We start from the raw sequence: 27,061 nt of genomic DNA on the forward strand, positions 1-27,061 counted from the left end.
ATCTTTTTTTAAAAAAAGAAAATAGCAAGTTGATATGGAAATATGGCAAACTGAACTTATAGATGGGGGGGGGAAATGAGAAACAGAGAGGAAAGGAAATTTACAGATGTAGATGAGTTTTAGTTCAGTTTACATCTTTCTTCCAGCACTCGATAACTGAAACTGCAAGAAAAAACAGCGGGCAGTAAACCCTCCTGCTTCTTCCCTCATCTCAGTCCTTGGTTAAATACACAGTATTGAATTATTTCTGCTTGTGGTCTTATTTTCAGGCATCTTGACAACACTTCAGATATTTGACCGGGAGAAGCAGCGAGAGCATCCTATTACTGTGACAGCCACGGACCAGGCAGCCGAGCCCCTCATTGGGATCTGCCAGATCAACGTTGTGGTCTCGGATGTGAATGACAACAGCCCCAGATTTGAAAACACTCATTATGAATGTAATTGCGAATCCTTGGATAGCGTTTCAGTTCCCCCGATTGCGAGCTTACCTGAGGTCTAAGATTTATTGTGTGTGTTTCTGGTTTGGTTTTCATATGTCCCCCCCACCCCCGCTTCCTACAGATGAATTGTCACTTATTCCTTTTTAGATTGGTTACGTTACTGCTTATTTAATATCCTGCTTTTCAGCCATAAAGGCTCCTAAAGATAAGCAGCTACATACAGATGCAACATTAAAATTCCAAACGATACAAATGATACAAATTCAAAATATTTCAGAAGTTGTTTTTTTAAAAAAAACCCCACACAAACCCATCCATGTCCCTGCCTTAACAAAAATTTAAAGAGAATACAATAATACTTAAGCAACATTTTTGCCTTATAAGAGTCCCAGGTGTGTGGGGGGGGGGGCACAAGCGGGTGGGGGAGCTGGTGTCCCTGGATGGTTCCAGCAATTGCTCCCCTCTCTGCTTATTGCAATCTACATACTTGACTCAGGACTATTATATATAGGGAAATAATAGCAGAGCAGAATGCTCTTCTACAGGAATAGCAGGGCAATCCAAACCAGCCCTCCTAACCTCTGCTCTCTTCCTCCAGGGGAATGGTGCTGGTGTTTGCCCACTATTGTGTATCTCCTTCTTCTGCCCCCCAAACCTGTGGGCAGGCAAATGTGCCACTGAACATAAAAACATAAGAAGACCCTGCAAGCGATAAAATCAGGGCACTTCTTCACCAGCTGCTTTTATTTTTCACGGAAAATCTGCTGAGTGTTGCTTGCAAATAGCGTTGAGCTCAGATGGCTTGTAGCATTGCTCTGCCCCACTGAGTTAATGAAATGCACTTTCCTAGACTTCCTGAGAGAAGACACGAGTGTTGGGACAAGCTTCCTCCGTGTTGCAGCCCACGACGACGACTACGGCTCCAACGCTTCCATCACGTATTCTGCAGCTGGTGGGAAAACGAAGTACTTCCAGGTCAATCCTGCTACAGGCTGGGTTTATGTCAACCAACCCTTGTTACAGGTACGTTGTGAGTTGCCTTTGGTCTGTGGCCAGATGTCAGCTGGTGGCATCTGCAGATGGTAGCTAGAGCAAGATGCCAAACAGGGAGACATGCAGCATCGTGGGTCCCTTTCTCTCCTGGCATAAATTAGTGCCACCCTGATGGCTGCGCTTCAGTTGAGAGGGGCTTCCTCCTCCCTCTCCTACTGAATGAATTATTACTTTAACCATAAAGCCATTCACAGCTGTCATGTCAGACTGATAACTCTTCTTGTGCCTTGGTGGGGAAAGAAGCAATAAACAGTTTTGACAGGTCATATCTGGGAGAGTCGGTTTTTAAGTTTACCGTCATTCAAAACCTTCTGAAGTTCTGCAGCGAGGAATCTTAGGAACTTCTGTGAACGGAACGAAATTGTGCTTATGATTACTATGGTGACATACAGATTTAACAGTTGCAGGGTTCCCCCCACTCTCAAAAAGTAGATTCTTTGGTAAGTAGAAGCTACAGGAGGCCCTAGCAGGCAATGCACGTTTGGTGGGTTGCCAGAAAAGGATTGGAAAGACAACATCCTACCCACAGGAAGCTCTGGAGTGCTTGTGAGGCTCTAAACAGACGATGGTGGTGGGTTTTGACTCTTTCTCTGCTACTGTAGGAGATTGACAGTTTTACTATAAATGAAGTTGATTTTTCAGGGATGATACACGGAGGTTGTTTATCATTGAACTGGAGTAGCGTGGTACCTCAGGTTAAGAACTTAATTCGTTCTGGAGGTCCGTTCTTAACCTGAAACTGTTATTAACCTGAGGATGGGTGAGGGAGTCTGTCATGGGGAGACTCCGAAGGGATAGTCAGAGGAGACTATAGAGACATACTGGGCCACATATCTGAGGTTCTCGACCCATGTTACAAGCATTTACCTGGGAGGATATTCCATAAAACCATATACCGTATTTTTTGCTCCATTGGATGCACCCGACCATAGGGCGCATCTAGTTTTTAGAGGAGGAAAACAATAAAAAAATATTTTGAATCAAATGTTGTATAAACTACTGTATTTAATAAACAACCGGTATATCAGAATCATATTACAGCCTTGTAAAGTGAACAGCAGTCAACAATGGCATTAAGAACCATCATCACTGTCATTAACAAATGAAGAGAGACTTTAAGGTTTGAGTACTCTTCTAGTCTTCTGTGAACCCCAAGAACTCATCACTGCTAAAATCAGAACTTATGAAGCTCAGTTGCTCACAGTCACTGACATCACTTTCTTCGCTATCTTCATGTAAAATACCATCTTTGTTTCCATCCAAAGCATTGCTAATGCCACATTTTTTCCTCTCAATCCTCTTCCTCCCCTCTCTCAGCGAACAGCCTGCCAGCTGCTCGCAAACATTCCCTTTACTTGAATTACAGTCAAGAAACAGCCAAGCAGAGCCTCTCAGCGGCAGGCTTGGGAGGCTTTCCTTTTCCCCACTTTTTTCTCCCCCCCCCAAGCAGAACAGTCCCCTTTTCCAGCATCCTCCTCTCCATCCCTTTCACCCAAACTCCTCAGGTGACGTCTGCAATTTCTCCCCTTCGCTTCTCCCTCTCCTTTGCCCTCTACCATGACTCTCCACTCACAGAAACCTATGGTACCTCCTCTCCCTTCACCCGGCTTCTTGGTCCCCCTCCTCTACGTCCGCTTCCCCCTCCTCTCTCTTTTTTAATAATAATATTTATTCAGAGTTTTCAAGATTACAGAGGAAAAAAAAGAACATAATACAACACAAACAGCAAGAAAAGAAAAATAAAAAAACAGAAAAAATACAGAAAAAAAAGAAAAATACAATCATTAAAATAAATAAATAAATAAATAAATAAAAACAAATTAAATCCCTTACATAATCAATTTCCCTTTACTTATTTTCTTGACCTCCTCACACCTCCCATTTCTGTATTCAAGTTCAAATTTTTATTTCAGCAAGTCCTTTCACCTTATTTTTTTTAACTTAATAATTTATTTTAATATGTTATTATTTTACGTTCTCTCTTTCATCCATTTCCTCAGTTCATTTTTGTTTAATCTTCCCATTTAGGTAATTTAGTTTATTTTAAAAACCACTTTTACTTTATCCAATCTTAATTCTCATCCAATCTTATATATCAATATCAATACTTATTCTTAAAACATTTCCCTAAGGTCGACCAGAATTCCCTTCCACGAATTTCCCAACTCTCATACAAACAAAAAAGAGACAAAAACAAAACAAGTTATAATTATGTACCCTTTAAATTCCCAATTTCAATTCCACCCATGCCCCCTTCCCGGTTTCAGTCCCCAACATATCCATCATTCTCAAAAAACAGTCAGCCTGGAGATCTTACATCCGAGGCTCTTAATTCTCTCTCACGTCCTCTCTGCTGGTCTTTTTGATAGTCCTTAATATTAAAAACCAAATCTCGGGGAAGCTCCAACCCAACAGGATCCACATTTCTTCCGGCCAGACCTCCTTACTTAAAAGTAAGGCCTATGGGGTATTCCAGATCTTGTTTCATACTCCTTTCAAATCCAAATGTCTCCAAAGCTCCAACTTCCACTTGGATCAAATTTGTAATCCTAAGGTCTTCAAATCTCCACATAAAGAGCTCTCTCCATCTTTCACTTTCCAGTTCAGGCCAGACTTTCAACATCAACTTTTCATTTTCCCTTGTTACCATCATGAAAGGCCTTGAATTGCAGCTCTCCTTTAACATCTGCGGGGTTGCGGCTCCCCCTTCCTTTTCTTCAGGGACAACATAAGTCTCCTTCTCCAAATTCTCAAAGCTCTCAAATTTCTCTGTTTGTCCAGTTAAGTAGACTTCCTGTGTCGGATCCTTATCCTTATCCAATTCAATAATGGTGTTTACTGTTGTATCCAAAGTTGTAACACTTGTAGCCAAAACATCAATCTGACCTTGCAACTTTCCCAAGAGAACAAATGCTCTATTCAGTTCAGCCTGGATTTTTCCTCCTCCAGCCATTCTTGTAATGTCCCAAAGCTCCCTCTAGGGGAATTTTAGTTCCTTTATGTTCCTTTCAACACAATCCAAAAGTCCAGTTAAATTGTAACAACCCTTCTTTTTTTTTTCCCCAAGAGCAAATTGTAGCAAATGTAACCGGCAGAAGCAACTGAAATAAAGTCCTCTTTTTACGTCTTGACAGCTAGCTTGACAGCTGTCAAGATATTCTATACTTCATCACCAGGCTCTCGTGGACCATTCCTGGGTCCGGGGGCGGGGGTGGAACTTCAGCTCCCAGATTAATTCTTTTCCTGCAGGTTCCCCTGCTTCTGAATAAAGTTTCTTATGGTGCCAAACCATTGAATTAAAGTCTTTTACAAAAAAAAGAAAGAAAAAACCCTCCTCAACCTTAGTTGACAGGTCCTTTGCTTTAAGTTATTTACAGAGAGGGAAGGCAGACTTCCTGTTTAGACCTTCCCCGATCTTGCCAAATTTAAAAATTTTCCTTTAAAATTCCAATTTCCGTACTACTCACGGGTTGTTGTTTAAAAGTCCGAATGTTCACAAGAAGAAGTCAGCGCTCTCCGTTAACAGCTGTGTGGCTTCACTCCGCGGGAGAAGCAGTTGACTCTCAGCACCGCGCCGCTCACCCCGTCCCGCTCCGGAGCCTTTAAAAAGGCTCCTTCGCAACTTGGGGGGCGCAAATGGTGCCCGCTGAGTCCCCACGTTCACAGACTTCACCCGCCTGTGATTTTTAGAGGGTCCCCGCTTTGCCGTAGCGGTAGGACCCGATCCCGCGGAGCTGGTCCCTCTGAGACTCAGAGGGAGTCCGCCATTAATGCTGGCGCTAACCCGGAAGTCCCCTCTCTCAGTGAACAGCCTGCCCGCTGCTCCAAACCTTGAGGGGAAGGGCAGGCTGCTGGCAGAGCAGCACCCCCACCCCCATTCAGCAGCCCAGGAGCGTGGGGCATGGGCACACAGCCTTCCCGTTGCTCCAAACCTTGAGGGGAAGGGCAGGCTGCTGGCAGAGCAGCACCCCCACCCCCATTCAGCAGCCCAGGAGCGTGGGGCAGTCTGCCTGCTGCTCCAAACCTTGAGGGGAAGGGCAGGCTGCTGGCAGAGCAGCACCCCCACCCCCATTCAGCAGCCCAGGAGCGTGGGGCAGTCTGCCTGCTGCTCCAAACCTTGAGGGGAAGGGCAGGCTGCTGGCAGAGCAGCACCCCCACCCCCATTCAGCAGCCCAGGAGCGTGGGGCATGGGCACACAGCCTTCCCGTTGCTCCAAACCTTGAGGGGAAGGGCAGGCTGCTGGCAGAGCAGCACCCCCCACCCCCATTCAGCAGCATAGGAGCGTGGGGCAGTCTGCCTGCTGCTCCAAACCTTGAGGGGAAGGGCAGGCTGCTGGCAGAGCAGCACCCCCACCCCTATTCAGCAGCCCAGGAGCGTGGGGCATGGGCACACAGCCTTCCCTTGCTCCAAAGCTTCCCGGGGCTGCAGAGGGAAGCCGAGGCTGCCAGCAGACGAACGCGGCTCTCCTCACCTCCCCCATTCAGCAGCCCAGGAGTGTGGGGCATGGGCGCACAGCCCTACCCTTGCTCCAAAGCTTCCCGCGGCTGCAGAGGGAAGCTGAGGCTGCCGGCAGGGGAGCGCGGCTCCACCACCACCAAAGAGCAGTCCAAGAGTGTGCCACACTCCGGCAATTTGGCTCCAGGGACCACACATTCGCTCCATAGGACGCACAGACATTTCCCTTTACTTTTTAAGAGTAAAAAAGTGCATCCAATGGAGCGAAAAATACGGTAGTGTTTATACTGTGCTTCATGCAGAGAGAGAGAGCGAGAGGGAGGGAGAGAAATGCTATTTCCACCAAAGGTTTCAGGGGCGGGGGAAGCAACAGCTGCTTTTTCACGGGAAATAAGAAAAATCGAGGAGTACTTTGGCTCTGTCACTGGCGCTATTTGGAAGATGAAAGTTCTGAGCAGAAATAAAACATGATAACTGTGATACCGACAAAGCTGAATAGCTTCGATTTTTGTCTTTAAAAAGAATCACTCCCTGCTGAAGCAATCCTTTTCTTCCCTTGCCCAGAAATCCTTTATAACTCAACAAATCATAGCGATGGATGGAGGGAACAGGAGTAGCAAGGTTGAGCTTAGAGTTACCATCACCAGTGCAAAGAACCAGCCCCCTCAGTGGGAGAGGGACAACTATGAAGTCGTCATTCCAGAGAATACAACAAGAGATACTTCCATTGTGGTGAGTTGGGTTTTCTTTTTTAAAGGAAACAGTTGTGCAGTATTCTTGTAACTAGTATATTAAATTAGCATGCTGTAAAGAGCCAGTACGGTGTAGTGGTTAGAGTGTTGGAATCAGGCTTCAGATCCCTACTTGACCATGAAGCTCAATGGGTGACCTTAGGCCACTTTTGCCATTCAGAGCTGATGCTGCTGGGTTAGATATACCATTTGTCTAACAGCAGAAAGGGGCATAGTATATTCCAGGGATGGGGAACCCCCCTGATGCTGTTTGACTCCAACTCCCATCTGCATGACCTGTGGTCAGGGATGATGGGAGTTGGAGTCCAACAACATCTGGAGGGCCACGCGTTCCTCTTGCTGGTAGAATATTATTTATGCTGGGCTGATTTGACATGCAAATAAGTGTCAAGCCACGGTGGGCTCTTTCAAGCTTTGTTTGCTTAAGTTTCTTTGTATACAAAGAACTGCATGTGCTTCTGTAAGCATTTTAAATGTGTATCTTCTGAAAAGGATCACTTTCTGCTGAAGCAATCCTTTTCTTTCTCTGGTTTTGAATTGCGCAGACAATTAAAGCCACGTCTCCCCTTGGCGACCCACGTATCACATACAATCTTGAAGAGGGGCTGGTTCCGGAGACCAACATGCCAGTCCGATTCTACCTGACTCCCAACAGAGATGATGGTTCTGCATCCATCCTCATAGCTGAGCCTTTGGACTATGAAACCACCAAGTCCTTTTTGTTGAGGGTCCGGGCCCAGAATGTGGCCTCTGTGCCGCTTGCTGCATTCACCACCGTCTACGTTAATGTGACAGGTGGGTAATGTTCTGGTAACGGGGACAAAATGCCAATAGCATACAGCTTACTGAGCAGAGCCCTTTTCATTCCTGCTTCTGATTGCACTGTCCTAAATACAGGAACATCACTTTGGGTGTGCTAGAAGATAGATTGCTGATGTAGACAGGTTTTGGTGGGTGCTTGCTAGCTGTGGAACTCCCTTCAGAAGACAGAACAAGTTCTGATCATTTTTTTCCAAAGTTGCGCCTTTTCTTTGGGTTGTCTTTCAACGCAAATGTTTCAATGCAACTTTCAATGCAAAGTTGCCATGATGCTCAGCTTCCATTCTCTTCAATATGCCACAGCTGGGTGTTGTGTAAGTAAACCCCAAGCTCATGCGCTCTCCCTGAACCCAACCCTCATGCCCTTCCCCACTTCCTCTTTCTCGGCAAACCCTAGTTTGCGATCACAGCTGTACAGGAAAGCTGTTGTCAATGCAAAGCAGCACAGGCAGCAGCATTCAAACCACAGTTTCCAGTTCGGTCTGGGTAAACCATACTTTGTCTGGTTCACATGTAACAGAAAACTCTGTTTTACTGTGAAAAAGGAGGTGGGGGAGGCTGTGGGTGCAGGGAAGATTTGCATAAGCCTATGGCACCTTCCCAGTCCTCCAAACCATTGGGCATAAGACCCTAGTTTTCAAGGCACTCTGGCTTGCAAGACCCCTTAGATAAAGCAATATAAATTTTAAAACCCCTTAAGCATGCAAATGGTTATATTACATGGGCTGACTGCTTGAATTCTAAATACGTTCTTAGATGTCAACGACAACGTCCCTTTCTTCACCTCCTCAATTTACGAAGCTTCTGTAACGGAAGGAACAGAGGTCGGGACTTTGGTTTTCCAAGTCTCTGCCACTGACCTCGACCTGGGCCAGAATGGTGAGGTAAGCCAGAACTTGCAAGATTCAGCATCAGACAGCAGTGGAGTCTCTTTGCACAGGTTTTTTCAATGGTGAACAACAGCCAAACAGCTCCCTGACAGGTGTAATTGTATCTGGGGGCGAGTGGGCCAGTTTATTCCCAGCTTTTGCATGGGTTCATCCATCTACATGTTCTATCCCATTTTTGCATTAATCCATGATATCTTTTTTAATGGAGTGAAGATTTATATTCAATACAAAATAAGTATCTAGTTATCATCTCAGTGTGTGAAATTCTAAACACACGTAATCCTAAAATACTTTTTTTTTGGGGGGGGAGAGGGGAGTTTGGTACATTTCTAAAGCTGAGAAATGTATTACAGAATTTGGAGAATAATTACATTCCAAACTACATTCCTGTCCACTTATTAGTCTTTAAGGTGCTAATTAGGTCCATTGGCATGAAAAATGCAGACTGAATGAAATTCTCTTTTGTCTGCCCCTGTATGAGACAGGCACGCATTGTGTTCACACATTATGTTTTCCTGTGTGCGCTCGAAACATCCTAGGTGTGCACCTAAAAATACAAAGTGTGAAATAGCTTTACAAGCCCATCACATCGAGCACTTGGAGACTAAAATGCAAAACTTGCCAGTGACAGTACTTGATGGCTTATGGCTGCAGTGAGGGGTAGCTGATACCAGACTTGGTTCAAGACTCACTATGGGTGTATTGCTTGGTATTATTTCTCCTAAGAGCATAAGATGGTGCATTTATTTCCCCTTGCTTTTGAGGTCAAGTGCATGGAAATGCTTAGGCTAGGGTGTTTGTGCACATGTGCTCTGTCAGGTATATTTTGCTTACCCAGGACGTGTTCCAACGTAGACAAAAATAATGCCTGATTTTCATTGTAGCCCTTCTCTCCCTCAACCTTTCAGATCACTTATTCTCTGCTACCTGACCGCAGCGGCGACTACACGTTCTTCCGCTTGGATTCGAAAACGGGTTCCATCTATACCGCCTCCGTGTTTGACAGGGAAAAGAAGGCGTCGTACCTCTTGGAAGTCAAGTCCACAGATGGCTCAGAATCAGCTCGCCCTGGAAAGCACGGCCAGCCAAATACCGGTGAGGTGTAGTGGTGGAAACACTTGTGGCATCCATTTTTCTTTTTGTTACACGTTTCTCCGAAATAGGTTTTGGCACTGAAGCAGCACCTCGGCTGCCCTGACTGATGGTCTTTGTCAGGAGAGAGATGGGGAGGAGAAATACAGTTTTGCTGGTTCTTCTTGCCCTGTCTGTGGCTTGTGGCACCACTGGACATGGTGTTCTTCTTTAGCGACTCAAGGAGGTGGGAATTGGAGGTCCTGTACTATGGGGGCCCCACTCCTAGGGCGGCTGCCAGAAAGTAGGACAAGGAGATGGTTGCTTGGCTCCCTGGTTTTTGAGCCAACCCAACTTGAACAGGAAATAACTTAGTTATCTGTAAACCTCTATAAGGCTTAGGCCCTGGCTATCTGTATTCTCCCATACAAACCTGCTTGGACTCTGATATTTCGGGGGAGGCCCTTCTCTTAGTCCTCTTCCCCCTCAGAGGGGGAGAAGGCCTTCTTGATGGCTGCTCCGACTTTGGAACTCCCTTCCTAGAGAAGCTAGACTGGCTTCATCATTCTCCTTCTGATGGCAAATGACAACCATTTATTCCAACAGGCTTTTTTTGGAATTGACTGTTTTGAAAGGAGAGTCCTTTTGAATGGAGCTGTGCTGCTTTCATTATCTGAATTTTAATAGATTTCTTTTTCATTCTATTAGAGTTTAATTGCTTTTAAACAATCGCCTTTTTATGTTTTTTAACTTTCTGGATTTATTCCATGTAGTTTTGAGTAAGCCGCCTTGAGTGCCCTGTCTGGGAGATATGTTGGATATAAATAAATAATCAAATTAGAATATAATCACTGATGAACTTAGCTGTTCTGAAGCAAAGGGCTAAAAACCCACACTATCGACTTTCAGGATAGGAAAGCGATAACAAAACATTTACAGTTCCCGTATTAGGCACCCGTTATTCACATGTTATCTGCTTAAACAAATGGGATGTGACATTCATGTGATATCCGAGCACTTTTTTTTTGGAGTAATGTTAGTATTTTAAATTGTCCACAACCCTAAGGCTCTGTTGCTGTATTGTCTGCACTATTCGTCTTCATTTAACGTGAGGCGAGACAGTTTCAGGAATTGCAGCTGACAGAAGTGGCACAGCTGAGTATTTTAATCTCTTGTTCCTCATCTCTCCAGACACCGCCTACGTGCGCATCTTTATCAGCGATGTCAACGACAACAAGCCCATATTCACCAAGAGTGTCTATGAAGTTAATGTGGAGGAAGACCAAGACGTGGGATCAACTGTCACCACTGTCAGCGCTAATGATGAAGACGAAGGTAAAAGCTTCGGGATTCCCGGTGGCGGCACCTGAAATATTAATGAGTTAATTTTTCCGGAGCGTCGGGACCGTCTTGTGGCAGCTCCAGGAAGGGGGAAACGGGTCTTTTATCTCTCAACATTTTGTTTTGAGCTTGACAGGTGCTGAGCACCTCCTTTACGAAGCCCCCGCGAGGCCTTGGGGCAAATAATTCTTTACTTTAGGCACATTAAACAAAGTTAGGGCTGGGGAAGGATGACTTTGGGTTTGCCATATGGCAGTACGCATCTCTGATACGGGAAAGAGAGCAAGGAAGCTGGGGAAACATCAGGCAGGGCCCCTGAGCTTCGATGCAGCGATTAGATCTACTTTTCCGCAGTAAGCGATTTGCTTCTGAATGCTGCCCTTATGGCAGGGTACCTTCCAGATGTTGCTGGACTACAAGTCCCATCAACCAGTGTGCCCAATGGTCAGGCATGATGGGTGTTGCCGTTCACTAACATCCTGAGAGCAGCGCATTGGCTACCCCGCCTTACAGAATGTCAGGCAGAAAGGAGTGTTTCATCATCGTCTTCTTCATCACCGTGATCCTGGTTTTACAGAAAGCATATTTTCCATTTCCCCACTTTTAGGAACTAATGCAAAGTTAAGGTACCAGATAACAGCCGGGAATACCGGAGGAGCGTTTGATGTTGAACCAGAAACAGGAGTCGTCTTCATTGCGCAGTCACTAGATTACGAAGAAGCCCAGTTGTATGAACTCCACCTTTTGGCTTCTGATGGGAAATGGGAGGATTACGCCATTGTAATCATCAACATCGTGAATAAAAACGACGAAGCTCCCGTTTTCTCTCTCAATGAATATTATGGAAGTGTGATTGAGGAACTGGATGGCCTTCCTGTCTTCGTTCTTCAGGTATATTGGGAATGACTCATCCAAATAAGAGTGAGCGGTTACAGTGCACCAAAAGTTGGTGTGACACAGTCCCACTTAGTTGCTCATGTTCCAGGTGCAGAAGCCAGTGCCTTAATACCTGTCTATACCTGGCTTCAACTCTCTGGTTACTCCTCCCTGGAGTGCACAGGATGCCTGGTTGTGGTGCAGCAGTTCACAAACTGGGCTGGGCTCAACCAACGACCTCATGGTGCTTTATAGTTGTGTTTTCAATGCTGTTTGGTATTTTGACTTGATAGCTGCTTTGAAAATAGGTGGGATAAAAGCTTTTTTTAAAATAAAAACAAGTAAACTTTTATCTCGCCTACTTTCCAAGGAACTCAAGGTGGCTATCAAGTCAAAGTACCTAAACGATATTGAAATTACAAAACAATTCCCAAGGTAAATCAATGATAAAAGCCACAAAAATAAACCCAAATCCTCTGTCCCCAGGGCTGGGAGTCCTGTGGGGTTGCAGATGTGGACCACCAGCTCCCATCAGCCCCAGGCAGCATGGCCAATGGGCAGGGGTGATGGAAGTTGTAGTCCAGCAACTTTGAGAGGGTCTCCCATCTCTGAAACAAGGTTTCAGTCTGTGGTGCTGCTAGAAACTGCAACCCAAAAGTGATTCAAGGCTTTGCTGCTTGCTTAAAGTGGCTGCCTCTAGTAGTGAGCCAGCCCTTAGTCGGCCTGTTTGTTGGTGGCAACTTGGTTGGGGTTCTCAGCTGTGCACCTGGGGTTTCCTGTTTCCAGTACAGAAGGGTAGAATGATGGCCAATTTCTTCTTCTGCCAACAGATAAATCTGGGCATTTTCACAGGTTGCACCTTAACAAACTGATTCCATTGATGTGCACGGATTACATTCTTGCCAATTTCCTAAATCTAGAACTTGAATCAGGTTGTTTTGTGACGATAATGTGGCTCTGATTCTCACCTTCTTAGATATGCTGGTGCTCCATATGCAATCTGAATGCCAGATGCTTATTTAGGATAATAGCTTCAGTTTGAAAGATGCTGCCGCCAGCATTTGATAAGGATACTGTTTGTTTTCAGCCTATACATAGTACATTGTTTTTATTTGTAGTTCTGTGTTGATATATGATGCTGAATTTATGATCTGTGGTTACTTGATCTATGCATCTTAAACTTTGTTCTCCATAGGTTGTAGCAAATGATCCTGATAGCATCTTGGATGGAGGTGATCTGAGATACTCCTTGCATGGACATGGGGCAGATGATGTATTTGCTATCGATGAGAACACAGGCAGCATTTATTCCCAGAAAATGTTAGACCGGGAAGAGCGAGCCCTTTGGAGATTTGTTGTGCTGGCAACGGATGAAGGAGGGGAAGGGCTTACTGGCTTTGCAGATGTGATTATAAACATCTGGGATATAAACGATAATGCCCCTGTGTTCACCTGCATGCCCAGTGATTGCAACGGGAGTGTCTTTGAAAGCTCACCTGAAGACACGTTCGTCATGGAGATGACAGCTGTAGACTTGGATGACCCAAACGTGGGTCTCAATGCAATTTTGACTTACCGTATAATTGAGAGTGTGAAAAATGACTTGGATATGGACTTGTTCAAAATCAATCCCAGTACGGGCAACATCTATGTGGCAGAAGGGATGTTGGACAGAGAAAAGATGGAAAAATATTTCCTTACCGTCGAAGCAAAAGATGGTGGAGGACTGGCGGGGACAGGCACAGCAACCATCTGGGTTGCAGATGTAAATGATCATATCCCTAGCTTCATGCAGGAGGTTTGGCATACTGTAATCCCCGAAACCATTGCCGTCAACTCAGAGGTTCTGGAAGTTTCAGCAACTGATGAAGACAGCGGGGAAAATGCTCACTTGACATTCAGCATTATTGGTGGGGATCCAGAACAGAAGTTTTACATTGAAAGCCACAAGGAAGGCCACCACGCTACCATTAGGCTGAAAAAGGCCTTGGATTATGAGCAAATCCATGAAAGGTGGTTCAACCTTACAATCAAGGTGGAAGACCTAGATTTCTCCAGCACTGCCTTTTGTTTGATCGAAGTAGAAGACCGTAACGACCACAAGCCGGTTTTCAGTTCTCAGTTTGTCCGGCTGAGCCCTTTCTTTGAAAACATACCTGTGGGAACCACCATAATCACTGTGACGGCCATGGACGAGGATTCTGGTTTGAATGGGGATACTGAATATTCCATCCAGGTGGATTCTGATCCAGCTGGACAATTTGCGATAGACCAGGACGGCCACGTGACCGTGGCCAAACCTCTGGATCGCGAGGTCATTCAGGAGTACCGTCTAATAATACAGGCTTCTGATCAAGGCCTACCTGCCCAAACAGGAAGTGTTACGGTATTGGTTGCCTTGCTGGATGTCAATGACAACGGGCCAAGGTTTGAGGCCCCATATATGCCTGTGGTCTGGGAAAATATGCCAGGGCCTCAGCTGGTTTCCATGAGCCCTGCGTCTCCTCTCCTTTGGGCTTTTGACCCAGACAGTGATGAGAATGGGCCACCTTTTATGTTTTTCTTGCCACCAGATTATCAGAATTCTTTGGATTTCTCTCTTACCGACAATGGAAATAATACTGCAACGATCATCGCTCTGAGGTCCTTTGACAGAGAGAAGCAGAAACTGTTCCACCTCCCCATTATTATAACTGATAGTGGGAGCCCCCCTGTGAGTTCCACAAACATATTGACCATCACTATTGGTGACGAAAATGACAACAGCCATGAAGCTGGCCATAAAGTGATCTATGTTTATGTACACAGAGGTGGGTATCGCATAAACTATGGGCATATTTGTACAGATGTCTTGACATGCTTTAACTGTCATCTCCTCTCCTGTAGTCAGAGGAGCTTAAACAGAGAGCCAGTTTACACTAGGGCTGGTCAGAAATGACCACGAGGAATTCAGAAACATTTTACCCAGCTTGAAATTTGCAGTTTGAATCCCCGTCTTTTTCTTTTCAGAGAGGAGAACTCCTTTCAGTGGAGTGGAGAATCAGAGTTCCAACAGGATAAGTGGGCACCATTTTTATGTGCGTTTTTGGAAAATAAAAATTGCTTCCACAGTGAAAAAGGACTTTATAGCAATTTGATCATATATGTTCAGGTCAAAACTTGGTAGGCAATGGGTGGGGTGGGTAGGAGTCGTGCTTCCTCCTCAACATAGGCTAATGGATGACATTTTGGCTGACTGTTCCGGACTATTAACCAGCCCTGGAATGATTGGTCCAAACTAGCTGAATGACTGTGGCCAAATGAAAATTTCAACTTGTGGGTCATCCTTGCTAACAGCTTGTGAATGGGTGGCTGGATGGGGAGAATGAGAAAGATAAGTGACTGACTGAAACAGACTTATATCACGGAGGGTGAGAGATAGATGGGGAAATTGAAAATGTCCTGGTGGTGCAGATTTGAGTTGCAGCAAGCAAGCTGCTTCTCCTCACCACAGTAGGTACTATTAAAAGAACAACTGGTTTTCAATGACTGTTTCTGACCTGGAAAGGGATTTGATGCCTCTTTCCATCTAAGGAAAGATTCTGTTAGTTGCAGCCATGATGCTTCTTCCTATAAATCCTAAACTGAAGAGATGGAAAACGTTCTGTACATGCTCAGTGTGAAATGGCAAAGATTTTATATGTTTCATTTCTTTAAAAGGCCCTTTGTAGCAATTTGCAAGGCAGCACGCAAACCCCATGTGTGATCAGCTAAAGCAGGCACCCCCAAACTCTGCCCTCCAGATGTTTTGGGACTACAGTTCCCATCATCCCTGACCACCGGTCCTGTTATGATGGGAGTTGTAGTCCCAAAACATCTGGAGGGCCAAGTTTGGAGATGCCGGAGCTAAAGGGTGGAGCAGGGGAGTAACACTCCAAATGCTTACTTCATTTTTTAAAAAAGTGAACATTGTGTCGATGGCAAAGATCTGCAGTGTGTCTGTTCAGAAACAAATGCAGTTCAATCCAAATGGGCTTCCTCCCAAGCAGGCAAGGTGATTCAGAATAACGAAATAATGTCACCCTGCATGCATTTGATATTGCAAAGTAATTTGTGCAGTCTACAGGCAGAAGCGGTTGTCCTGAGCACAGGTTACATAGAACTGCCTCCTCCTGTGTTGCCTAGGCAATCAGACAAAGCAAGCTGCTAGCTTTCATATTACTTTTGTCCTCATTAGCCAGTTCCCTCAGGCAAGGACTCTTCCGTGCCCTTTCCCCCACTTTTTTTTTGCTGATTAGAATCAGCAAAACAGCAGGGGATTTCCTAAACAACATGGAATCAAGTTTGGCAAATCCATAGGAATGCTTTCCCTCGAATTAGAATCTCTGGGGTTGTATCTGGTGCTAACTTCTACTCTTGAGTTTCCCCATTGAAATGAATGGCCACAACTCATGTAGGCCTGTTAACGCCACTTTGAAACAGGAACAAGCTTCTAGCGCTTATGGTTATGCAGTCTTGTGTTCTGGTCCGGTGCCAGATCCCGCAGAGAAAGAGGCAAGTGAGCAACTTGCTCAGAGGCAGGTTGGGAGGGAAACTGGGGCCTTTTAAGCCTCTTGTCTCCAGATGCCCCTCCTCCAGGCTCCACCCCCTTGTGGAGAACTACAGAGCTTTAAAGGGCCAACCCTCTGTCCTGAAGACAGGTGCTCCTTCTCCACCCCATTGCCCCCCTCCTGGTATGCTCCCTGCCCTGCCAGGCTGGTGACGTGGGCTGGGAGACATCTGGTTCTTTGTACTTAGTGGGAGGTTTCTGTGAGTGTCCAGGCACTAGGCCCTGGCAGTTTGAGAGGTTCCTGCCCAGCTGCTTCAGGCGCCCTTGTATCCCTATATTATGCAGTCAGCTCTGAGCCCTGCTCCCCTTCTGTTGTCCATGCAGCCTCTAACTTTGTGTTTGGATCTTCTTCTTCTTTCGTCTTTGGCGATCACTCTTAGCCGAGTAAGAGTGTCTTCCATAAACATGGTTTTAACAGTTGAGTCCGTAAGTGACTGTGGAGACCAATTCTGGATCCACACGTCTTTCCACAGTGGGGACATAGGTTTCCAGGCAGGAGCTGATCACGGTCTGGGTCACTGCTAGATTCAAGGGCCATGAAGTGCAGATGAATGGAAAAGATTGTGTGGCAGTGGCTGGTCAAATCTCAGAGATGGGGAGAATGAGGTGTATAGTAAAAATACAAATTGGGATTTTGCTGAGCTGGACCAAGTTGCTATCTACTCCAGCTAGCAGCTCCTCTCCTAGAATTTGGGCTGAGTTTTCCCCTGCTCCTGTTCTCAGAAAGCCTTTTAAATTGGAGAAAGCAGGGACTGAACCTGGGATGGTACGCAGAGCCGTTGCTATAGAGCTGCACTCTTCATTGTTGCTCTACTTTCTTCCGCTAGTTGCATTTGAGGGACAAAACCCACAAATGCAGATGTTCTCTCTCTCTTTTTGCAATATATTCAAGCACTAGAAATCAGCTTTATCTGGGGAAGAGTTTTTAGTTAGCTCTGCACAGAAATCTTATTTTATTTAATTGAAGACCAGAGCGTGCCCAATCCTGTATATGCAGTATTTGTGGACGAGCTTCCCAGCTGCACTTACATGAAAGATCAGAGTACTTGCTATTGCATTACTTGAAACGTCTTGGATCATAACCTTTGTGAAAGCCAAGCAGCAATAAAAGTGACAAATGCAGCAATAAATGCTCTGGGATATCAAGCTCCTCGGCAAAAAAAGGGGAAAAAATTAATGCAGATTTATTATAATTTATCTCAACAGGAAAATGGTCGACAACGGTGCTTGGGGAAGTGTTTGCACCCGACCAGGATGACTGGGACAATAAAACATTTGTCTCTGAAGGAAAAATGCACAAGTGAGGATTGTATTTGTGTCAAGCAGAGCAATATTTAATATTTATGCTTCTGTAATTATTTTCTTACGTTTTGTTATGTGTGCTTTGTATATATAAAGCCTAGATTATTGCTTGGTACGGAGATGGCAATCTATTAAACTTGCACTTGCCATTTATTGCGGGTTACAATTGGGACAATCTGTCGTGTCACTGATGCAGCCGCATTTGCGCCATGAAATACTGAGACCCCCTTTATCAAAGGTGTGAAGCAGGATTAAGGCAGGGCACCGTATGTATAGCACCCAAGCATTTTGCACGGCAGTTGTGTGTCCCCCCACATCAAGGTTGGCAGAAATGTGAATACAAAATAAAAAAATTCCTTCCAGTAGCACCTTAGAGACCAACTAAGTTTGTTATTGGTATGAACTTTCATGTGCATGCACACTTCTTCAGATACCCGCACACAAAAGCTCATACCAATAACAAACTTAGTTGGTCTCTAAGGTGCTACTGGAAGGATTTTTTTTATTTTGTTTTGACTACAGCAGACCAACACAGCTACCTACCTGTAACTAGAAGTGTGAATGACAAATGTGCATCCTTCAACACTCAAATAATACATGCTTTGTGGAGCCACACCCATCAGTGATCCCAATGAATGTCCTTGAGTGTTTAAGAAGGCATGTTGGCCCTCTGCCGGAAGCCAGGTCTGACATTAGCAGGGCATCGGCTGAGGACCACCTCCCAGCAAAAGGCCCGTTGCCAGCCCCTGGAAGCCTTGTTGGTGCTATTCTGTCTCCTGGCTCTTGCTTGCCGTCTCTGAATTTGCATGTGGTGACATGCAAATGCTCACCCCTTCTTGGCCAGGGATGGGGTCCTTTGGAGCAACTTGCCAGTGGGCAAAGGTAGGAAGAGCAAGGAACATAAATGTTACCTTTGTAAAGGGGGCCAGTTTCTGTATACTCTCTCTCTCTCCCACCCCCAGTCCTTCATTCAGGGAAACAAGAGGCATTATCAGAATTCAAGGACAAATTCCAGTCAGGCAAAAACTCTCAAGGAAGGGTGCAAAGCAAGGGTTAGTGAGGGGTGTAGTGTAGGGAGAACCTGAAGGGCCAGAAAGAGAGGCTTGGACTCCTGCGGTTCCCCAATCTTCCCCTGGGCAGTGGACGTGTGGATGTTACGTAATTTGGGTATGTGGATGATACGTTAATGTAAGTAAAATCTACATTGAGGAAGTAGAGCTTCTCCCCCATCCAGTTGCCTCTGCAGCAGTAATCCTTGTCAAGAAGACATTGACATCAGAATTGGTCACTGCTTAGCCACAGAGAAGATACGGAAGCAAAATCAGGTGCAGGGAGGCACACCTTCCACTTAAATCTTCCAGTGTTAACAAGAACCAGAGAACGCAGCTAAATAAATGCCCCCAGAATGTTTAAATAAACTCGGCCTGGGTGAAAATGGTGCCCCTTGAGAATGAAGCGTGTTGTCCATGAGACATTTTACTGATTGCAGAGCATGAGTGTGTGTTTTGTGGTTCAAGATCTTTCAGGTTGAATCAAAGGACTGGCTCTCTGCTTATGGTGGATAATGCTCCTCAGGGAACGTACGAGTTTAAAATCAGAGTGTCAGATGGAATCTGGCCTGACGTTCTAGCAACTGTGCAGATACATGTCAAAGAGATAGAAAACGAAGCCATTCGGAACTCGGCGACCGTACGCCTGGCAGGTTAGTTTTGTTTCGTCGGCTGAGTTTTGATTCCCATCGTGCGTAGAAACATCTCGCCTCTTACTGATCTCAGGGGGCTGAATTCTATTGGCAGAACAGCCTAGTCTGCTGGTGTTTTTTTAAAAAAATTGAGACATATTGATCATAGGTTTAAGGAAGCTGCGTTATGCCAACCAGGGTAAGGGACCTTATATAGATAGACAGAAAAACCCATATTTCCTCCTGGGGTCACATACCAGGAGTGGGCAGGGCGTGAGGTGAAGCAACAAATGTCACTTTTTTTGCCTTTGCACAGTAGACTATTTTCTACAAGCACTCAGACTCACCCCTCTGTCCTCCATCCTGGCCAGGAGAAAAGGCCAAGGAAGGAGGGTTGGCAAGGGGTGTGGCCTAGGGAGAGGGGCGTGGCTGGGGAGAATCCTGAGAGCCAGGTAGAGAGACCTAGAGGGCAGTATTTGGTTTCTGGGGGGCCTGAGGTTCCCCATTTAGGGGCTCTCCATAAATATTTCCCAGCCCTAACTGGAGGGGCCATTGGGGCTTGGACCTGAGACTTTCCCATGCATCTGCCCCAGAGCTGTAGGTCCTCACCAAAGATTCCCTTCAGCCGTTTGCTTTCTCTTTACCTAATGTGGCTTTTTTTTGGGGTGGTTTTGCATAATTTGTAATAATTGAGTTAAAAATAACACAACTTACTGAACAACATGTGCACAGGAATTTGTTGTGAACCACTTTACAAGAGTACTATCAGGAAGCTGTTTTGTTCCCATTCTTTGTTGTTTTAACGGGTCTGTGATCGTATAATGTATGAAAGAAAGGCAACTAGCGGGAAGAGTTATTTCGGCAGAGAGAGAGAGAGCTTATGTGCGTGTTGAGTCTCTGGCATTTCCAGGAATGGCTAGGAGAGACTCTAGAATGAAACCCCCAGAGAGTTGCTGCCAGTTAGTGTATGCAGCACTAAGCTAGGTGGTCTGACTGGGTATAAGGCAGCTTCCTATGTTCCTAGATGTGAAATGGACCTTAGCCAGGTTGCAGTGAAAGCCAGTGAGAGAGCCACTATGGTGTAATTGTTAGAGTGCTGGGCTATGAGCAAGGAGAGCGTGGTTCAATTCTCCAGGTTGACCCTTTAACCCAGGGGTCAGTAAACTTTTTCAGCAGGGGGGCGGTCCACTGTCCCTCAGACCTTGTGGGGGGGGGCGGACTATATTTTGAAGGAAAAAAAATGAATGAATTCCTATGCCCCACAAATAACACAGAGATGCATTTTAAATAAAAGCAGACATTCTACTCATGTAAAAACACGCTGATTCCCGGACCGTCTGTGGGCTGGATTTAGAAGGTGATTGGGCCGGATCTGGCCCCCAGGCCTTAGTTTGCCTATCCATGCTCTAACCTGTAAGGATAAAATGGGGCTTGGAGGAACCATGTACGTTGCCACGAGTTCCTTGGGAAAAGGGAAGGAAGTGTAAAAATAGCTTTAAATATAGTTGGTTTTATGGTACATTTTTATTCTTTTATTGTCCCGTTTTCTGAGATTGTTTTTATGTACACTGCTTAGAAATGGAAACGTGTGTGTGTGTGTGTGTGTGTGTGTGTGTGAGAAATAAACATATATGAAGTAGTTAACTGCATGTCCTGAGACTCTTAGACCAATAAGCTGGTTTTGTTTTTAAACCACCTATCTCCATATCAGACATGACTGCAGAAGAGTTCATAAGGAAGGATGAGCCTGAGGAGAGCAGGCACGACAAGTTTAAGGATCTTCTGGCAGGCATCTTCTCGGTCCGCCTTGAGGACATCGTTGTTTTCAGCGTGACAAATATAGACGGGAGACAGACTGACGTGAGATTTGCGGTTCAAAATGGCTCCTCCTATTACAGGCCAGAGAAACTGCTGGGACAGGTAGCTGCCTTCAAAAGCAAGGTGAGGCTGCAACCCGTCTGCCGTCTGGGCTGATGTGATGTTGGCTGACGTGCAAGTCCTTTCAGGGCGCAAGACAGAATCCCATTGACTCCAGAGGAAATGTATCGCAACCCAGTGGACTGTCACGGGGAGAAAGGCTTGTGGATGGAGCAAACATATTTTTAAGAGTGGGAAGCTGTCTTGTTCCAGCTCAGGCGATTAGTCCATGTAGGGATTGGAAGCTTACAGCCCTCCAGACATTGTTAGAGAACAGCTCCCAACACCCCTGGCCACTGGCCATGCTGGCTGGGGTTGATGGGAGTGGAGATGCCAGGGATTGAATCCAGGGCTTTTCGGCATGTGCTCTACTACATCTGTGGCCTTTCCAAAAGTCACATGGAAGATGGAACCAGCTTGTTTTTTTGCTGCTCTGGAGGGGAGACCTCTGGTATGCAGACTAAGACCCTACCTGCCCACAGACTGTTTCACCAGAGTGGTGCATGCCCTGGTTAACTCTCACTTGGACTACTGCAGTGTGCTCTATGTGGGGCTACCTTTGAAGGTGACGCAGAAACTACAACTTATCCAGAATGTGGCAGCTAAACTGATGACTGGGACCATATAACACTGGTCCTGAAAGACCTACATTGGCTCCCAGTATGTTTCTGAGCACAATTCAAAGTGTTGGTGCTGACCTTTAAAGCCTGAAACAGCCTCAACCCAGTATACCTGAAGGAGTATCTCCACCCTCATTGTTCTGCCCGGACATTGTTCTGCCCCGGACACAGCGCCGAGGGCCTTCTGGTGGTTCCCTCGCTGCGAGAAGTAAGATTACAGGGAACCAGGCAGAGGGCCTTCTCAGTAGTGGCGCCCGTCTGTGGAACGCCCTCCCATCAGATGTCAAGGAAATAAACAACTATCTGATTTTTAGAAGGCAACCCTGTTTAGGGAAGTTTTTATTGTTTGATGTTTTATTGTGTTTTTAATATTCTGTTGGGAGCTGCCCAGAGTGGCTGGGGAAACCCAGCCAGATGGTATAAATATTATTCTGACTAAACCTTTGGAAGAACTTTCTGACAGTAAGAGCCATTAGGCAGTGGAATACACTCCCTCTGAAAGATGGCAGATTTTCCTTCACTGGAGGTTTTAAAGCAGGGGTCAGATGACCATCTGCCAGGGCTTCTTTAGCTTCATCTCCTGCTCTGCAGGGCAATGGGTGGATGGGCCCCTTCCAGCTCTACAAATCTATGATTCTAAGTGTTGCAATCAGAACGATGAGGACACGTGTTCAGTGACGACAAACGTTTATGATGTAGATGCAGAAAACTGAATGGGAGGATTGGGAAGCCCTTTTTGCTAAGCAGTGTGGCGGCTGTTTGTCCCTTTAGATCCAGCTGGCTTTAGGAGTGAACGTTTCTCAGGTTGATGTGGATGAATGCCACAGGACAGACTGCAGCGGCAGCAGCGGGTGCGTGAACTACATCACGGTGAGTGACATCCCCACAGTGATGGACACCGGAAGTGTGTCACTTGTCTCCATAACAACCAGCGTCAGCGCCGTCTGCACCTGTGCAGCTAGAGAGAGAGTCCACCGGTCATGTAGCTCGTACTCTCACAACCCCTGTTTCAATGGAGGAACTTGCATTGACATGCTGAATGGTTACAGGTGAGAAAAGACTCTGTTTCGCACATTCCCCATCCCTCTTGTTTTCCTCTTGTAAGAAGTCAAGCTATAAAACTACTGTGTTAAAAAGGGAGGGGGGAATACATGGACCTTTTAAGAGGTCCTTGTTTTGTTTTGTTTTGTTTTGTTTTGTTTTGTTTTGTTTTGTTTTGTTTTCTTTTCTTTTCTTTTCTTTTCTTTTCTTTCTTTCTTTCTTTCTTTCTTTCTTTCTTTCTTTCTTAACTTTATTGAACATTTTTAAAACAATTGCCTAACGACATAAAGTCTTGCCTTCCGAGACAAATGCATGTATGTGATGTTCAGTCTTGTATGCAGTCCATCCACATGGCATCAAAACAAAGCTGGGGAACCTTTTAGATTTCAGATTAAGCTCACACCCACAGGGTATACTTAAATCTAAAGTGCTAAAATAATTTCTCCATAGTGGCTGCTGTGACTGAGACAGAAGGGAGATTACCGTATTATTGTTAATAAATTATATAAAATCATACAAATCCTTGTTCTTTAAGCCTTCAGTCCTCTCTGCCTCTTTCCCTCTCTCCTTCCTCTGTTGTCTTCCTTGTGTCTGTTTTTAGATTGTAAGTCCCTTGGGGCAGGGACCTGCCTTGTCATTCTTTGCAAAGTGCCGTGTACGTGTGAATAGTAATAATGAATGCTTTATAAATAAAAGTTTACTCTTTTGCTTTTGTTTGTTTCAGGTGCCATTGTTCTGCTTCGTTTCATGGACCAGATTGCCAGCAGACAAAGCACAGTTTCCATGGAAATGGCTATGCCTGGTTCCGCCCCATCAGGCCTTGCTTTGAGAGCTCCCTCTCCCTCGAGTTTATTACCGATGTTCCAGATGGGCTTTTGCTATACAATGGCCCCCTGTCAGATTCAGGACCTGGGAACTCAGAAAACTTCATTGCAATAGGTATTTGCATTTCATTGGTGGAACCTCACATTGCCCACAGTAACACAGGGGTTGCGGGGAGATCATCATGACAATCCCAAGTGATGTTGCTCATCTGTTTATCACAGCTATTTAGTTCATTCAGACAGGCAGGTTGTATGATGGCAAGCTGTCAAGATTTTTTTTTATTTATTAACTACATTTATATAGGTAAAGGCAAAGGGACCCCTGACCATTAGGTCCAGTTGCGGACGACTCTGGGGTTGCGGCATTCATTTCGCTTTATTGGCCGAGGGAGCCAGCGTACAGCTTCCAGGTCATGTGGCCAGCAGAACTAAGCCGCTTCTGGCGAACCAGAGCAGCGCACGGAAACACCGTTTACCTTCCCGCCAGAGCGGTACCTATTTATCTACTTGCACTTTTGTGCTTTCGAACTGCTAGGTTGGCAGGAGCACGGACCGAGCAACGGGAGCTCACCCCATTGCAGGGATTTGAATCTCCCACCTTCTGATCGGCAAGCCCTAGGCTCTGTGGTTTAACCCACAGCGCCACCCACGTCCTATTACATTTATATAGGCTGCCCAATAATATATATTTCCCTGGAGAGGAGGACAGATTCCTAAATTGTGTGCCTGCCCCACTTTCCTTACCTTACTACATGTTCCTGGCCAAAAATGGTGTCTGCTTAAAAAAGCAGGGAAAGTTGAACAGAGGAAGGCACCTTTCCACAATTTTGTATGCATCTCCACCCCTGCTGTCCCCAGCAGGAGCACAGTTTTCCCCCCTGCTTCTTTGCCAACACGCCCACGCAAACACATATGGAATTTGCAGCTCTTCTAGCAAAATACATGCCCATAACAAACTAATATAAAAAGAGGGTGCAATTCTTTGCCACCTGGGAGATTATTTAAGGTATTTAAGGACAGGTGTTTTACTTGATAATGATGAAGTGTTGCTAGGCAGTATCTTGGATTGTTTTTGAAGAGCTGAACCACATTTAAATCCCCCACAGACAAAATAGTATAAAAATGCACATTTGTTAGCCATGAATGTTGTATACAGTGATACCTTGGTACTTGAATGACTTGGCTCCCAAACAAATTGGCTCCTGAACGCTGCAAACACTTGACTAGTGTTCCAGTTTGTGAACTTTTTTTGGAAGCCGAACGTCCAACGTGGCTTCCAATTGAGTGCAGTAAGCTCCTGCAGCCAATCGGAAGCTGTGCCTTGATTTTCGAAAACCAAGGTACTGCTGTACTGTGCCATAGAAGCAGGCATGGATGGAAGATTCCAGTTCCAGTCCATGTCATATTTCCATATGTTCCAGGTCTATTCTCTCCTCTTTCCACACTTTTCTGTGATTTTTTTTTTTGAATGGCAGAAAATAATCTCTTTTTTGTTACGCGTCTTACCCTAAAACACACATTTTAATTTGAAATGCACATTTGTACACATTTTAAGCTAAAATAGGGATTTTATATGCCTTTGGGTACCTTTTTATTGCAAAAGGCAGTCCCAGCACCACAATGCTGCTTGTTGACATTAAACCTTAGCTTATTTTAATTATGGTTTACTGGGACATGTGAGCCAGGCCACTGTTCCTTTGGTATGAGATACAGATTTTTGGGGGGTGGGGGTGGTGTGACAAATCTGTACATGTTTAGCACATGCACTTTAGCAGGGCTGCTTATGTTCCCTAATGGTACGCCAGTCCTTTAAAAAAAGACCACGGTTGCATTTGCACATCATGGCAAACCATAGTGAATGGTTTGCTGTTAATGTGCAAAAGGCTCCCAGTTGGCTCCTCCCCAAACAAAACCGGGCGCAACAAACCATGAACCCTGACTGAGCGTTACATCCAACCTGGGGATTGGAATTTGTTTTGCTTCAAACTAACCATGATGGTGCTTCTTGGTCATGGTTTGTTTGAGTGAAACAAACCGCAACTCCCAGTTCTGCTGTATCTATGAGCAATGTGGTTTATTCTCCCTGTTTGTGTTAGGGGAGAAGCGAAGCGGAAGCAATCTCCTGAGTTCACGGTAACTGGTTCACTGTGACATGCGAGCAGGGCCACTGAATGATGTAGCGATGGGTGTTTTTAGTGCTTTCTGAGTGTGGCTTCTGGCTCATCTCTTGAGTTGAAGTCATCAAAGGGAAAATGAAGCAGACCTTCTGTCAAAAAGATCCCACTAGGAAGCATCTATTGCTTTGAGTATTTCAAATTATTTTGAGGCAGGTTATTGCATGATTAATGAAGCCTTACTTCTTCATGTTATTTTCACATGGCTTGGTGGAAATAGCAAATCTATTTTTGGGAAGGGGAAGATTGAATGAAAACTATAGTCACTTTCCCTTTTCTTTTCATAGTATTGTTAGGGTGCTTCCAGATGCCCCGTTTATTGAGAATTCACCCTGGTTTGGTTGCAGGGATGTTAGATGATGTTGGTTATATTTAATGAGCGTTCACTGGGATGTATTTGCAGGAAGGTTAGATGATGTTGCATGAAAGCAAGCGTTTTCCTCGCACTTTCAGTTGCTTCAGTCACTTCGTTTGTTGAAAGAAGGCTGATCTTTTGGGGGGTAAGACCACCCAACCAGCTATCCATAAAAGCACCTCCTGTGGAGCAGTGGGTCAGTGCATCTGGCTGTTAACCAGAAGTTGATGGTTTGAGGCAACCCAGGAATAGCTGTGGGCATGTTTTCAGGGGGGTTGGGGTCCCTTCCGATTCTACACAGTTCTATGATTCTGTTCTTGTGAAACCTGAATTTGCTTGTATGTGATTGAACCCCACCCTAAAAATAGCAGCAATCTGGTCACACCCTAAGTCGAAGTAAGTAGGGTGTGACGGAATGTTTTATGTTGCCCCCGTCTCTCATATTATAGTTGTTGTCTCACAAGTGGCAGTGTTGAGCATCCAAATGGGATGAGGCAAATTTGGGAACAACCCTGCAATCCTAACTCCCCCCTTAACTTGAGAGTAAGCCTCATTGAATTCAGTCTGACTTACTTCTAGGTTTTTGGATTGTGCTATAAGTCTCTACACTGGTAGGGGAGGGCCTCAGCCTCCCTCCTGTGTCTAACAGCAGCTTGGAGGGAGGCATTTTAATCGGGAGTTTGGAATCATGACTTCTGGACTCTGTGCTTTCTGCTGAGCCTGAATAAGGATAGAATAAGATCTGAATAAGATCTAGCTTTTACTCACAAGGAGCAGCCCCTGTTGTGTTTTGGAAGGGAACAGGACACAGAAGGAAGGGAACAGAAGGAATCCCAGATTTACTATTTCTTAAAAGAAA

At 45.3% G+C, this 27,061-nt stretch overlaps 1 protein-coding gene across 4 annotated transcripts in view; it reads left to right on the forward strand.

The window, feature by feature from the left end:
* LOC309346420 (neural-cadherin-like) overlaps window positions 1-27,061 on the forward strand; it is a 102,156-nt gene that overhangs the window by 55,238 nt on the left and 19,857 nt on the right. For all 4 annotated transcript variants that reach the window (XR_014158631.1, XM_081870135.1, XM_081870136.1 and 1 more), the window contains exons 10-23: window positions 270-440; window positions 1,294-1,466; window positions 6,516-6,683; window positions 7,249-7,498; window positions 8,279-8,406; window positions 9,321-9,507; window positions 10,675-10,818; window positions 11,432-11,715; window positions 12,896-14,510; window positions 17,495-17,588; window positions 19,108-19,292; window positions 20,983-21,212; window positions 22,580-22,857; window positions 23,574-23,788. Coding sequence is in view for 3 of the 4 variants with exons in the window: in XM_081870135.1 (XP_081726261.1) it covers window positions 270-440; window positions 1,294-1,466; window positions 6,516-6,683; window positions 7,249-7,498; window positions 8,279-8,406; window positions 9,321-9,507; window positions 10,675-10,818; window positions 11,432-11,715; window positions 12,896-14,510; window positions 17,495-17,588; window positions 19,108-19,292; window positions 20,983-21,212; window positions 22,580-22,857; window positions 23,574-23,788 (4,122 nt within the window). In the remaining variant the exon portion in view is untranslated. The remainder of the gene's footprint in view (window positions 1-269; window positions 441-1,293; window positions 1,467-6,515; window positions 6,684-7,248; window positions 7,499-8,278; window positions 8,407-9,320; window positions 9,508-10,674; window positions 10,819-11,431; window positions 11,716-12,895; window positions 14,511-17,494; window positions 17,589-19,107; window positions 19,293-20,982; window positions 21,213-22,579; window positions 22,858-23,573; window positions 23,789-27,061) is intronic.

This window comes from Podarcis erhardii, assembly GCF_964252035.2.
Source record: "Podarcis erhardii genome assembly, chromosome: 7".
In the NCBI taxonomy this organism is placed as follows: domain Eukaryota; kingdom Metazoa; phylum Chordata; class Lepidosauria; order Squamata; family Lacertidae; genus Podarcis; species Podarcis erhardii.